The sequence below is a fragment of the Desmodus rotundus genome, chromosome 3 (genome assembly GCF_022682495.2).
Source record: "Desmodus rotundus isolate HL8 chromosome 3, HLdesRot8A.1, whole genome shotgun sequence".
Taxonomy (NCBI): Eukaryota; Metazoa; Chordata; class Mammalia; order Chiroptera; family Phyllostomidae; genus Desmodus; species Desmodus rotundus.
Window position 1 is genome coordinate 38,168,861 of NC_071389.1, and position 15,632 is coordinate 38,184,492.

Here is a 15,632-nt window from a genome sequence, read left to right on the forward strand (position 1 = left end):
TGCAATCAAAGTCCCATGGATACCTTGTAAAAATTTGGAGAAAAAAACTTTAAAATAAAAATTAAATTATACATAAACAAACCAAGCAGTATGATATGTGCTAAGGACACAGAAATAAGAAGTTACAATTCCTGCCCACGGATAATACAACCTACTACTGGGGGGGAAGTGGTGGGGGGGAGTGGATACCTGAAAGCAAAAGTAAGTACACTTAGGGGTTTTACAGGAACTGTGAAAGAAGCTGGGGGGCCGGGGTCAATGACTAAGTGGAAGAAGAAATATCTGACTTAAATCCTAAAGGTTAATGGGCATTTGCTAGGAGTTCAGGGGCTAGCCGTGAGGGGTGTGCATTCCAGGCAGAGTTCCACCCACAGCACTTCACGCAGCTCAGCACATACAGCTGAAGAGGGTGGACGAGAAGAAACAGGCTAGAGGCAAGCGGAAGCTGCTCATGAAGGGCATCGGAGGTCAAACTAAGGAGCTGGGTCTTTATTTAGTAGGTCAGTCTCTCCTAAACCGTACTACATGGAATAATAGAGATGTTACCAAAAAGAAAAAAAAAATCGTGATTGCTCTAGACTAAATCCTTACTTTTGTCACAATAATTATTTTTACAGAACATCTACCTACTGAGTTCCGATGAGATAAAATGTTGCCATAAGCAATGGTGAGAAACTAAATAGTTTTAAGCGAGGCACTCAGTACCATAAAAAATAATCTGCAGGTCAAAGGCTAGTCCCTCATTTCTGCTGAGAGGACCCAATAGCAGAACCTACCATCATGAATCAAATGCCCCCTTGCTTTGGAGAGTCGGGATGGGGTGCTGTGGGTGTAGCTCCCACTCAACACAAGTCCCAAGGACAATGGAACCAAGTTCAGGGAACAAGGAACAGTCCACTTGTCTTGTGTCCATTATGGGCTGATCTCCCTCCAACAAGTCTTGTCAGTGGATGGGGTGGGGTGGGTGACAGAAGGAGCACAGGTTTCCACCAGGCAACCCTCACCGAGCCTGTTTCCTCACGTAAAAATAAGTCCAGCAATCACTGTCTCGCAGACTGCAGTAGAGATCGGTGGTAACACAGATCACGTGCCTGGCTCCATAAGCTGCTCGATCAACAGATGATCTTACTCTCTAACCACTTTTCTTAATTTGGACCGAGGAGCTTCAAGATTTGTTAATTTCCCTCAACTGAAAAATCAGCAGGTCTTCAAAAAATGCTTGTTCAAAATCCTCCAAAACTTCCCCCTGCCCCCTCCATGTAGACTTAAGGTCACAGGCCTTGGAAATCGGGGTGGGGCAGAGGAAGGGTGGGTTTCCCAACCGGACAAGGCACACATCTCCCCCTCCACTGACTCAGATACTTAAGGTTAGAGTTTAATAAAAAAAAATGAGAGGAACTTGAGGAGAGAGGAAGAGAGACCAGCCATAAGAATAGCTTCAGGAAGAGAGTACTTATGAATGAGCAAGGAGTACGGGGCCATGGGGAAAGAATCTTTCTGGGAAGGAGTCAGACACGGAATTACAGTAGCACAGGGAAGCTTGTCCCCTGTCTCCATCCATCAGTAACTAACACATCTGTGGAGGAATGTCTCTCGATCTCAGGTCTGATCCTGGTGTCGGCAGCTGGGGCTTCAGGGGGAAGCGCAGTGGTGGTAAAGTGAATATTGGGGTGATAGCCCTGATTCTGTTCCCGGCTCTACCACTTACTGTGTGGTCACTTAACTTCTCCAAGCCTCGCCATCTCTGAGGCAGGAAGAACAGCATCTCCCTCTCAGGCTTGCCGGGATCCAATGAGACAGCACAGGAGGACGCTGCCTGGCATCAGATGGGTATGCAAGGCACTCTTCCATGAATCCCCGCCACCCTTTTGCCTTGGTAAATGAGATTTACTCAATGAGTGTGCTTGATTTCACCAAAACAAGTAACTTGCAAAAGAAAGATTACACAATGACCTTCCACCCAGTGGCTACTTCTGATTTGAGAAGTTAGCTGGCAGCAAAGGCTTTGAGGTTGATCGAAGAACCTGATAACTCCCTCCACCCCATACCAATCAAACTGCTAATTTTGCTGGCTCATAGCCCAGCTCGCAGGAGCCATTCCAGGCCAGAGGCCTAGGCCTCCCCACAATCAGTGAACTTTCTGGAGCGCGCCCTGCTCCTTTGGAAACCTGAGCCTGGGGACACTCTGTGGGTCAACAGGCTCTATTCACTCTCAGTCCCCAATGGCAGGTACCCCTAATTCAGGAGAGGAAGTCAGAGCACAAGGATGTCATGTCCTTGTCCTAGACCAAACGGCAAGGAGACGTTCCTAGAGTCAGAATTCCTACAGGGACTTCATCAAAGTCCTAGGACCCTGAAAAACACTGGTTAGGACTGGGGTGAGTAGAGCTGGAGAGAGAACGAGAGTGTAAGTCACCCTGACCTCTCATACTGGTCAGCAGCTCAGAGGTCCTGTCCGATACATCATCACTTCCCCATCTGTGGGAAGCTGTCTGGGCTGGAAGAGTCTACTTCCTAACCATGAGTGTGACATTGCAGAAAGCAGAGTGTTTGACTTGCAATCAGGGCAACTAAATTTGAATCTTGTCTTTGCTGCATACCAACTGTGTGACCCTGGACAAGTCACGCTGCTTCTCTGAACTTCCATTTTCTCATAGATGGAGATTTGTTCATTCAAGAATAGAGGTGAGCATCTATTCTATTCAAAACTCTGTGAAAGACACAGACATGAATAAAATAAGTTCCTTCATGAAAAAAGAATGTAATCTTAAAGTCTCTTTTTAGTACTAATGTTTTTATCCTAATTGTTAAATGCTGATTGTAGATATGACGTAGATTACAGAAGAAAGGTATTTCTGCTCCTCCCCTGCGCCCCCGCCCCCCCACCACATGATATGTGTCTCAAGTCCCTAGCACAGGGAACACACTCCATGAATGGAGTTCTCTTCTTCCTGGTCCTAGCTTCAAAATCGGGATCGGGTGGAATTCCAACAAAACCTCCTTAGAAAGCTCTGGATGGATTCAATCCGGCTCCTCTGTCTGAACTAGCAGAGTCAGATGGGGGGTGAGTCACACTCCGTTTTCGCTAAGTCATTTGTGTTTCGTTACATGATTTGCATACTGGTAAAACAGGTCTGTTCTGTCCTCTCACTTCATTTCCATCACTCTGGGGACAGCTGTGCTGAGAGTGAAAAGGAGGCTTTTGTCCTTCCTTCTGTCCCTGCCTGCTTTCTTCCTGGAAGTCTGTCCAGATCACTGACTCCCATGGGGAAAACTTTATCCCTTTTCTCATCTCCTCAGTGGCCTGAGCATGGCTCTGGTTCAGGGCCTGGTGACCAGTCTGTGTGCCCCAGACCTGGAATTTCTCTCTGGGAAGTCAGTCAACTACTTTGAGGGCAAAAGAGAAATTTTTAGTTGACTTTCTCCTCCTTTAAAAGGGAATCAGACCTCATTCTCTATCATTATTAGGGACAGGAAAAGAAACTGTCATTTTGCTGAGCACTGTTTTAGACACTGTGCTAGGCACTGTAGATGACATAGCCTGCACTGTCACATTAACCCTTAGGTAGACACCACTGTGCCCATTTTGCAGATAAAGAGAACAAGGCCAAAGGAGGCAGTGTCACTTGTTCAAGCTAACAAAGAGCGATGATATCAGCTTTGCCTCTTTCTAAGTCCATAGCTCTAAACACAGAACCACCTGGCTTCCTTAAGTAATTAGTGCTTTGCACACCAAGTATTAGGGCCTTTTCTATTGGACTTCCGTCTTTGGAGAAAGGAGGAGACTGCGCAGATGTCTTGGACTAAAGGACAATCTGCATGGGACATTCAGAACTTTGGGCTCCTCTCATTTACCTGCCACACACTTTTATAACACCCATGTCTGAGATACAAGGGTACAGCTTTTGTAAGAGTAGAATCTCTGACCTGGTCTTAAGCTAAGGAGGGCTTGTGAACTGACTTAGGTCACCTCCCAGCAGAGTTAACAACCCTTTCCTCTGTGCTCCAACGCTTCGGCCATCCCGAGTCAGAGAACTTACCCAACCGCTCTGCAGCTATACTCTTTTCAGGCTTTCCACACAAAATGGAGCTCTTTTGATGTCCCCAGTTGCTTACACAAGGTCTAATTACAGGTCACTAACACTGGAAGGATGGATGGATGGAAGGATGGATGGATGGATGGGCAGATGGATAAAAGGATAAGGTAGAGAGGGAGAAGAGAACAAACATCTGGCACCATGGTGGATTCCCTCGCAAACAACAGTCTTGTTGCTGCAAAGTCTCCGCACGCCCTCCCAGGATCTGTGAGTAGGTCTCTCGGGTGCGCCAGACCCCACTGCTCCAGGGCTCTCAGCACATGGGACAAAACCTCCATGACTAACAACCACAGGTCACAGAACGCAGCTGTCAGAGTACAGCCACTTCCCCGTTTCCTTGGTACCCAGCATACCCTCTGACACATCAACAGTTCTCACGGGCACCACAGTAACAACAGTCATTAGTGGCTTATACCACGCAGGCCCCTCGTGATCTACCAAGCCAGCGATGAGGAGACAGACACAATTCTAAATGCAATGGAAAGAAGCTTACAGTGTCTCTGGCAGATATAAACAAAGAAGTGAATTTATAACATGTCAGATGGTGAGAAATTGGGGGAGGAAAACAAGGCTTCAAAGGAAATTAGTACTAGAAGAGGGGGTTGTCATTTTTCTTATTTTTTTTTCAATTACAGTTTACTTTCAATATAATTTTGCATTGGTTTCGGGTGTACAGCATAACAGTTACACAACCATACACTTCACAAAGTGTCCGCCCGACCCTCATATTTCCAGTACCCACCTGGCACCATGCAGAGTTATCACAATATTAACTGTATTTCCTATGCTGTACTTTACTTCCCCTGAGTATTTTGTAACAGCCAATTCATACTGTTTAATCCCTTCACCTCTTCCACCCAGTCCCCCAACCCCACTCTTCTCTCCAGCCACCAGTGCACTCTTTGTGTCTGTGAGGGGGCTGTCATTTTAAACAGGGTGGCCAGGGAAGGCTGCTCCAACCGGAGGAAGGTGAGGGGGCAAAATGCGGATCCCTGAGAGAGCACAGCAGGAGCAAGGAAAAGGCCTCGGCAGGAACTTGCTGCCTAATCTGAGCTGCAGAAGGAAGAGCTGGGCCTGTGATCCCACAGCTCTTCTCAGCTCACAACACGCCCTCCACTCCCTGCTTCCTACCAGCCATCAATTCTTACTGAACCGAACGCCTGCAGTTCTCAAATCCCCATCCTCCTTCTCACCTACACAAGGGGAGTCCTTCCAAGCCTCCCATCTTCACCCTACTGGAAGCCTTCCATGACTTCGGCCACCCTGCACTCGGGCTAGCTCCACAATTCTGAACTTCCACGGCAACCGACATCCCCATGCCCTCCTGCCCCAGTGAACCAGACTATTGTCACAGTCAGCCTGGTTCTCTAAAGTCGGCCTTCTTCTCTAAACGGCACTCTCCAAGGACCGTGTCCATGCCTCACTAATCTCCATACTCCCACCCTCAGCATGGTGCTTGGTGCATAACAGTCACAGTCACCCACTGAATACGTGCTGGATGCTGAATGTGCGATTCACAGGTGAGCCCCTGGAGGGCAGGACCCAGGTCTGATTTATCTTGGCAGCCACAGAAGGTGACAGACTGCCTGGCACAACAGAGGAAATACCAGGTATGCTACATGAATCAGTGCCTGCCCTGGTGTTGGCATTTTATCCAGACAGCCAAGTCACCCTCGGTCCCTGACCGTGGAAGACCCGGACCAATCCAGATGTGGTCCTCTGGGGTTTAAGCCAGGGCTCAGGGGTAGAAAGTGTCACTTATGCTTATATGCTGTGGGATATTTTTTCTTTTTTTTTCCTTTCTGTTAATTTTTATGGAATTTATTAGTGACATTGGTTAATGAAATTATATAGGCTTCAGTTGTACAATTCATCATCTGTATATTGTACTGGGTGTTCACCACCCCAAGTGAAGTCTCCTTCCATCACCATTTATTCCTTTGCCCGCTTCCATCTCCCCACACTCCCCTCTCCCTCTGGTAATCACCATGCTGTTGTCTGTGTCTACGAGGGTTTTCTTTCCCTTTAAGCTTCCATGCCCAGAGATAACTGGGTGTCTGGGGCATGGTTTTTCTGAGCCAACTGTTTTACAAGTCAAAACCCCACATGGCATGCCCTTCAGGGCCCCGGGAGGATCTAGCGATGAGGAGACAGACACAATTCTAAATGCAATGGAAAGAAGCTTACAGTGTCTCTGGCAGATATGGCAGCTGGTGTTGAGAGGCCTGGAACAGGGATGGCAGCGCCTCCAGCAGGCAACTCTCTTTGAACTCCCTGGTGATGTGGGCCTCAGTTTTCCCTGGTGGCTTCCCATCAATAGTTATGTAGCTCAAACTTCTCTCAAAGAGACCCATTGAGATTTAGATAGAAATAGACACCATCTAATTCCACTCTTTCATTTGACAGAAGGGGAAAATCTCAAGAAGAAAAGTAGCAATAACCGTGTAAAATAGAAATGATGGTCTCTACTTTATAGACAAGTACACTGAGACTTGAAAGCTAAGTAACCCACTCATGGTTCCGTAGGTAGCCACTGCCATGGCCAGAAGCACCCAGGTCTGCCTGAATCTAAAGGCAATAGCTGTTAATGCTACAGCCAGCTGGTTCAAACATGGTGTTCCCCAAGGCCCCAGGGAAGCTGGGCATCACAGGCTGTGCTAACGAAAGCATCCAGCTCCAGCACTTCCTGAAGCCCAACGTGAAAGCATCCGGGAGAGGGTCTAAAGGCTTGTCTGACTAACCGATGGCAGGGATTTCCCACCGACCCTGACAGACGGTATTGGTGGTCTTCAAACTTGCTTTAGAAAGTTTTGCAAACTGGGCATTCAAAGGGCTGAGATTGCTGTGCAATATCACCTAAAAACAATCCTGGCAAAGAGCACGGTCCCTACTTTTTGGCTTTTAGCTTCAGGGGCTGTTTAAGGGCAACATAACCTTCGATCTGAAAATAGAGCCTGGTTTGTGTGTTGTACGTGTGGGTGTCTACAAGTCGTGAAGGTTGAATGCGTGTATGTTCGCAAGGGTCCTAATTATGCTTAGGAGATGAAGGATTAAGGAGGCTCTTCTCTTCCCCTCCCTTTTCCCCTCTCCCATTCTTCTCATCCACCTCCGTCTTTTCCTTCCTTCCAGAAATATAAAAGCACTACAATTTTTCCTCCTGCAGAGAGATGCAAATTAACATTCAATCCAAATCTACTCCTCACCCATCACCACCCCCCAGAGACTTGCTGAAACCACAGCTGGTAAGGAGGTGACTGAGGAGTTGGGGATGGGGCCGTGAGGGGAGCATCTCCCCCTTTAAAGCAGATCTGAAGGAAGGCAGGTGGCCTTCACGTGAAATTAAAATTAGCATCAGAGGCTTATATTCTGTAAGTTTGTCCTGCAGAGGTCTGTTTTGTTTTGTTTTGTGGTGCAATACAATGGAAAGACCATAAAACGATGTCAGGATCATAAAGACTAGCCTTCAAGTCCCCTTCCTGCCTCTTTCTAGATGTAGAACTTCTGCTTAACTTCCTGGAAGTTGGTTGGTTTGATTTAAACTGAAAGCAGGGTAATCACAATGCGCTCCATTGGGTTAATGGGAGAATCGAATATCTCAGTGTGAGCCCACACAGTGCCTGGCACACACAGGCACCAGGAACCCGCCAGCACCTGTACCCCGCAGAGGCGGAGCACAGAGTACGGTGTTGGTTTCAACACGGTTCAGGGTCTTTCTCTTGGAAGAAAATGAAGAAATGTGGAAAAAACAAACACATATGTACTCCTTTAAGCACCTTTACAAAGCAGTGAAATACATTGGTAAAATTACTTCCAGCCGAGGGTGAAATATAAAAATGGAACAGGAAACTAAGTATGTTTGCTAAATTATCCTTTCTAAGAGCAAAACAAAAACAACAACAACAAAAATGAAGAATGAAGGAAAGTTCCATTCACAAATGAGTAAAATCCACATTCAATGTTTTCATAAATTGGGGCCCACCTTTTAGCCCTCCAAATTGGGAAAGGATTGGGGAAAAACAAAACAGAACAAAAAATCCCAACATTTTCTCCAATTCCAAATTATGTTTTTTTTTTTTTTCAAATAAGTTAAGTCGAAATCAAAACAGCGTATGCTCCTCTGATCCACATCTGACCTCTCCAGGCCTTCTCACTCTGAGCTCCAACAAACCGGCCGGAAGCAGGAAGTGCCCGGCACCTGGGCCTCACTCAGGGTGAGGGGAAAGGCAGGGGGACCCTAGTTAACTGACCAAGAGGAACAGACCAGCCACTGTCTGTGCAGCAGCTGGAGGGGAGCGGGGACTTCACCTGCACTGTCCCAGAGTCTCCCGGGAGTCAGACCACAGGTGGCCGTGGGAGGGGCAGCATGGAGATTCAGACCACGGCTCCAGAACCAGCTGAAGGACTTCCAGCATGCTACTTAGTGTCGCTGGCCCGAGCAATGGGGTGTGGAGTTTGCACTTCACTGTGTTTTTAAGAGGGCTTATGTGCTCATGTGTGCACAAGTATTTTGTAAAACCAGAAATCACTCTGTGTAGTTGGGTGATGGGTTTTCGAGCCCTTCTTCCATCAGAAGAATAGAAAGGAGGACCAGGAAGGTCCAAGGTCCTCCTCTGCAGTGTAAACACTATAAGGAATGTGGCCGGAAGGCTTGGATTTGAGTGACAGTCTAGTGTCTGTAAATTTGGACAATTCATTTGAAGTCTCTGAGTCTTAATTGGTAATCCTTTCCCACAACAGAAACAATATTATGTATGACATAAGGTTCTTGTAACAATCAACTGAGTTAATGGATTTTCAGAAAACACTGCTTATTACCATAAAATGTTATGCAAGGGTCTTTATCACTTTATAATTTCAAAATGGGCACACAATACTTATCAAGCAGCTATGCTATATGTTATTTTTATTTGAAAAATGAGAAAATCATAGAAAGTAAAACAACTTCTGCTAAGGCAGTGGCTGAGCTCAGACTAGAACTTCATTTTTCTAGCTAATCTCTTTTTTTCAAGGGTTTCACAGTAAATCGATCCCTAACCAATCTGGGGGTTTTATGTACAGAAGGGACTTAAGCTGGGGCTAGATGCTGGACACGAGAATCAGGGGACAGGTACTCACCACCAAATACAGCATAGTATACATGGAGAAGGAGGCGTGGCCAGAGAAGAAGGACTTCCTGCAAGAGCAAGAGAGGGCCGTGAACGGGCCATATTCACATTCCTGATCCGTGTTTGTCTGCCTGTCTTCCCTCCCTAGACTGTGGCCTTGAGAGCAGCACTATCTTGTTTGTTTGTATGCCTTTTATGGAGCTTGAGACAAATTGCCTGGAACCTCCCGGGCACCCATGAATGCATGAATAAACGAATGAATGCAGAAATTACCAATGCTATGTAATGATGGTTTATTTACATATCTACCTCAATTATTGGACTGTGATTTCCTCAAGAACAAGAACTCTGCCATACTTGACCATCAAACCCAGAGCCCAGCACAGGGCCTGGCCCCTAGTAGGTGCTTAGAACATGCTCTCTGGACTGCCTGCATCGAAGGAGCACCCACGGTCATGAGAGATGGTGTCTCACCTGGCTTCCTGGACTTTGCTGTCATCGCCTCTGCACTTGTAGTTTTGAACATAACCCTCAGAGCAGTTGATCAGGCTGAAATCAGGGCTGCAGACGCTCAAGAAATGAGGACGCAGGCGTCCTATGGAGACTTTGGCAATGTCTGTGAAGGACTGGCTAATGGCACAGCCAAAGAGGAAGCAACCCACTTGCTTGTAGAGGGCTGCCACGTACGGATTCTGAATCGTTGACCGGGACTTCTCCTTCAGGTAATAGATCCGGTAGAACTCCCCTGTGATGATCTAAAAGGAAACCAATAGGGAAATTAGGCAGTATCAAGACGTATCATCAAAACCGATGCTGTAAAGGACGCTTACAAACATAAGAGAATGTGCAGTATTAACTGCAAGTTATAATCTAGGAAACCCCAATTTCCTACTTAAGACGTGTAAAGATATAAATATGCACAGGAGGAAAGTTCGAAGTGATAACATAGTCATTTCCCTTTTTCAAGAAAGTCCTACATAACCATACAGTACTTTCATAATAAGGAAAACATACAATTAAATATATTGTTTATATATATATATCTTAAGAAAAGAAAAATAAGAACTTAGCTGTATAAAACACAATTAGATGAAGCCTCAAAGACAGTTAAGGGTGGTCAGGATGTCAGAGGGTCCGAGCAAATGTGAGGATTCTGGGCTTTAGGGTAAAGGGTCACCGACAACAATCTAACTCTACAAAGGGCCTCAGCCTTGTGCCACCATTGAGCCATGGTGGGGGTTTCTGTAGTACAGAGCAAATGCCCCAAGACCAGTCCTGGGTTTGAACCCAGACTCTGCCACCTACCTACCTGGTGTCCTTTAGCAATAACCGAACCTCTCTACACTCCAGCTTCCTTCTCCAAGAAAGGAGGCTCTTCACCTTTGCAGAGTTGTTGGTTTAAATGTAATAAATGAACTGGGTCATAGGAAGTGATTCTTCCATTTCCCTTTTTAGAAGTATGGTATGATGAAATGAGCGCTGGTTTGCAACGCAGGGAACTTCTATGCAATGCCTTTCAAAGCTTGTGAATTTCCTCAAGTCTGCCTGCACTGTCCCTTCGATCCTGGAGGACAGCAAGTGAGTCTGGATTTTCCTACCCTTCCTCCATCCCACGAAGTCTACTCCTTAATGCTCAGGGGACATTTATCACTTTTAAACAAACAAACAAAACAGAGCCACTGAGCCACCGATTACTGAATACCTACTTCATACCAGATGTGGCTTTCATATACTTTATTTTGTGAAATCCAAGCAACAACCATGATAGATACAGTTGAGGCTCAGAGACGGGAAGCACTTCAACTGAAGCTGCCTGGTTTATGAGAATGTGGGCCAGCTGATTCCCTATGCTGCCTATGCAACAGAGGACCAATTCTGCTTTGGTGATGCACCAAACCACACAGTCTGCTGCCCTTGTCTTAACTCCACAGCACAGCCCTGGCCACTTCCTTGTTGCAACCACAGTCTAGGGAGAGTGATGTTCAACTCATCACTCATCATAAAGACCCTTTCACGCTTCCTCACGGGGCAGGATGAGCCACACTTGCCCTTTCAGAGAGCAGAGAGCATGTTCACAACCACAAGGGAAGCAATAGACTGATATATGGGGGCACTCCTTCCCAAAGTCTCCTGTTATTTTTTCACAGTGAGGGAAGGCATCAAGGCATGGGGTCTGATCCAAGTCTTCAAGGGTGCCAAAGACTGGGGATAGGATGGCCGACCAAGGAGAGGCGAGCCAGCTGGGCCCAGGGCCAACAGGTGCAAGGGTGAGAACAGCTACTTCCACTGCTAAAATTCATGCAGTGATTCTGAGCTTAAAAGTGCTTGCTTGTTTTAAGTGCTACACTTTGGTTTCCCAAATCACACTGAGTGTGATCCTATATTAGAGGGAGGCCGTAAAAGACCAGTCCAGCCCCACATCCAGGCTTAGCCACCCCCTGGGTGAGCAGGACCGATACCCGATCCCGCAGAGGCGCTCAGAGACTGAATGAATGAAAGGGAGCAGGACAGTAGTCCTCACAACTGCCTTGTTGCAAAATTGGAAATATCCTCTCAACATTACCAAGAGTCCTTTGATAACACATTGCAAAGATTAAAATCTGAGAAGCATAGCAAGTCAGAAATGAAAGGGTCCATTATATACAGAAAAAATTGAGTCCAAGTTAACTCACATCTACAGATTAGACCCAGGTGCTTTGAGTCCCCACCCAGCATTCTTTCCTACCATTCACGGTCTAATTCCCCTTTTGAACCTGTTTACACTTTTACCCTATGTAACCTTACAGGCTAACACGTTCCAGATGTTTATTACCGTCATCACGTCCTCTCTTTCTTATCCTGCTTCATTTATGTCACGCTTGTGTGACTTCAGACGCAGGGGGAAGAACACCAAACTAGGAGTCATGGGGCCAGGGTTCAAGTCCCGACTCACTGAGTGAATTTGGAATAAGTTAGGCTCTCCATTTGCAAAATGAGGGTGCTAGACTCCATGATTTATCACCTTATAATTGCAATGACATTGATTCTCAACCCTCCTGTGCCACCTCCACCACTAGCCTCCCAACCCAGCAACAGTAATAAGCAGTAGGAAAGCAAAGTACTTCCTCGGAGATGACCGCTGGCAAGGAGTGGAACCGAGGCCCCATGCACAACCCCTGCCCTTGGATTGCTCCTGAGGGCCTTGAACCATACCACTGTCACAGATTAAGAAACTGCTTCTAAATGGACTCAGCCTGAGTGTGATTTCCTGTTGGATGCTGAGAAAGAACACATGGGTTTCCACTGCAAATTAGCATCTCTTACATGATTTCCTAATGAATCGCAGGTGAGTCACCCTTCTGCTTCAGTCAGCTTAGAGAGAAAGGGTTTGATTACAACTCAAAATTCCTCTGGGTTCTAACATCCCTTCATTATAAAACTTCAGTTTTCCGTGCCCCAGACTTGCAAACAGAAAACTGCTAATTAAAATGTTTTCTCCAGAAATAAGATAAAATAAAATGCTTTCCCTGATCTTGGGGACAGAAAGAGAATTATTTTATGATACCTCAAATTCCTAACGACAGTGTTAATCATAGCAGCAATCATTCTGATTTCTTTTGCACTTTACAGTTTTGTTTAATCGGCCACTCTGTGGGGAAGGTATATCCACCTTACAGACAGTAATACTCAGTCTCTGTGAGGCACTCACTTACCTGCAGGATTAAGAGTAGAGCCCAGATATTCCGACTCTCAAGTTCTAAGACCCATGGCAGTCTACACTGAGATAATTTCATTATTGCTATTGTTATTAAAACCAGTTTCTACTGTAGTATAACTGTTGTATATTTTCAAGGATCAGGCCAGGCTGAAGCCATTTAGCAGACACACGACTCCAGGACCACATGGTTTCTGGGCCAGCCCTGACAGATCTCAGAGTTAATGAGCAACAAATTATGTATTTTCTCTATCCCCCCGTACAGAAGGGTCGGGGAGTCGACAACACAGCCATAAATCATCATTATGAACCAGCCGGACTTGGCTTCTTGTAATCCTAACCCTTAAAAGACCATTTAATGAAATTCGGGCTGTGAATGACAGCCCGCATACCTCACCTCTGCAGAAGAGGCGAAGGCTTAAATTGTTTTCTGACACGTTACACACCTAACTCTGGAGTCCCAGATTTACTGCTTTCGGACTTTATTCATTACTCACAATGTTTTTATTCCTGTGTAATAAAATAAGCTCTTCTCTCCCCTCCCTCTCCCCCTACAAAGGCTCTGCCCACCCCACCCCCCAACCTCCATACCCCCTGGTCTCCTGCCCCTGAAGCCCTCATTTCTGCTTCAGTCAGCAAGGTTGTGATATGTAAATTTCACTGCTGAGAAAAATGCGCTCAATGTTGATCCCTTTCTGAAACAGCAAGCAACAGATCTGGGGGGGTGGGGGGGTGGTATGGAAGGCTGCCAGGCTAGCAGAGAACCCTCCTTTACCTGCCTCTTAAAGCCCTTGGCACAGAATTTGGAAACTAATAAACCGGGAAAGCATTGCAATTAAGCTACGAGGGGACAGAAAGGGATCAGTCCACGCCTGAGAGCGGCTGCATTTGGGGGGGAGGTTGTTTCCAACTGTAAGAGAGCCACTCTTTCTGTCTTTTCCGGTGCAAAAGAGCTCGACTACCCACCTCTACACAAACATCGAACTGTTCTGGAGAGGAACCGTGGAGAAACATTAGGATAGGTTTTAGGATAGGAGAGACTGCAGGGTGGTGAGAGAAGCACTGAGTCTGGGAAGCCAGCAAAACCATGGTCTGAATCCCATCGCTTACCTTAGGCAAGTGACTTCACCCACCGCTCTGGGTTTAGGTCTCCTCATCTGTGAGAGAAGATCGATAATATCTACCAGGCAGGATCGCCAAGGGGACTCAAGAAGGTGATAGGACCCAGCAGAGGAGCCCGCCAAAAGTTAATTTTCTTCTTCCATTGGAAAAGGGGAAAGAAAAAATTAACAAATACTGGTAGAGGATACCTTTTCCAAGATAATTCCAAGAGCTCCTTGGAAGAGAACATTCCACGCTAAAGTTTAGAAGTACCACCCCTCCAGGCTAGAACCAGGAAGCGCGTGTGTGTGGATGGCGGGGGCTTTGACCATTTTATCTAAGATGCCTTTTCAAGGGAACGAAGTGGAAGGGGAGTCTAAACCCAAGGCAGAAAGGGCATACTGCGTTGTGTTATTTTTTTAACACTCCACTCTATTTTAAATTATCTCAAGAAAAGTAAGATTTTTGCCCAGTGTTTCAATGAGCTCTCTAAAAAGAGGCAGAACTCATCCTCTTCCCCTACAGAGTTCGAAGGGCCAACTTCCCTATATTCTGATCTGCTTGAATAATAATATTTGCACAGCACTTTATAGCTTACAAAGCACTTTCACATCTACTGTTACTTGCTTTTCACACCAGCCTTAGTAAATGAATTACTAAGTTACTGTGGACAATTTAAAAATGAGTATGGTGAAGGGCAGAGAGGCCAACGAATCACTATCAATCAGAAATAAGGCCCCGGCAGGGCTGTTGCTGCAGCCAGACCGCCTCGTTCTAGTTTTTATGCTCTGTCTGAAGGCATCAGGCCGGCTTTCTCTTAGAAGTCCTAGCAGGCAGCAGGGTCTGTGTCTCCAGTGAGATGGGCGTTGCACCTGGTAAGGACATGCAATCGTCAGGCGCTCGGACACCCAAGTCCCTGCCAGTCACAGAGCATCAAGTTGTTCTTTCCCACCTCAGTTGTGCAGATTAATGAACCTCTTTCAATCCAGAAGAGATTCCTTCAACAAATATTTTCTCTCAGTTTACTTCCCAGTCCCAAGGGAAAGGGAACATGATGTATCCAGGCCCTGCTTCTAGGGATGAAGACGTAAGTGTAGCTGTATTTTCTCTGAAGCTCAGTGCTCCATCTACTGCAAGAAAATGCAGTATGTTTGTGACTACAAATAATGGATGAAAAATTTCATTTTTGATTCTTCTCTCACTTGGTTGTCCTCAACCTCTTTGGCAGGAGATCAGCACTGCACAGACTGTGAAGGCAATGAGGACACAGATCTGTCCAAAGCCACCAGTGGGCTGGCTCTAGGGGTAAGTCAAAACTCCAAAAACTGGGATATGGACAACAAAGAGGCCAGACAGAGGCCACAGAAGCTATCCATGGTTGAACTCATCAGCGGCCACCCTGTGCCCACTAGTCTTATGAAGAAGGCAGTCTGAGGCATGAAGCCTCATTCTTTTCTCAAAAGTCCAGGACTCAAAGCCACGGTACCCTAGGTGACTAGCTCTGCCCATCCATGGAAGAGTCTCCTGGCTGTTCTTCCCCAGCATTGCCTACTGACCATCTCTTACTCCTTTTTGACATTGATTATCCAAAGTTTCCTTAAGATAACACCACAGTGCTTTTCTTCTTATTTCTCA

The 15,632-nt window shown here is 46.2% G+C and overlaps 1 protein-coding gene across 1 annotated transcript in view; it reads right to left on the reverse strand.

The window, feature by feature from the left end:
* Positions 1 to 15,632, reverse strand: part of PLPP3 (phospholipid phosphatase 3) — a 78,779-nt gene that overhangs the window by 15,671 nt on the left and 47,476 nt on the right. Inside the window, exons 3-4 of the mRNA XM_024571237.4 lie at positions 9,677 to 9,957; positions 9,213 to 9,270 (exon numbers count right to left, since the gene is read on the reverse strand). Of these exons, the coding sequence (XP_024427005.1) occupies positions 9,213 to 9,270; positions 9,677 to 9,957 (339 nt within the window). The remainder of the gene's footprint in view (positions 1 to 9,212; positions 9,271 to 9,676; positions 9,958 to 15,632) is intronic.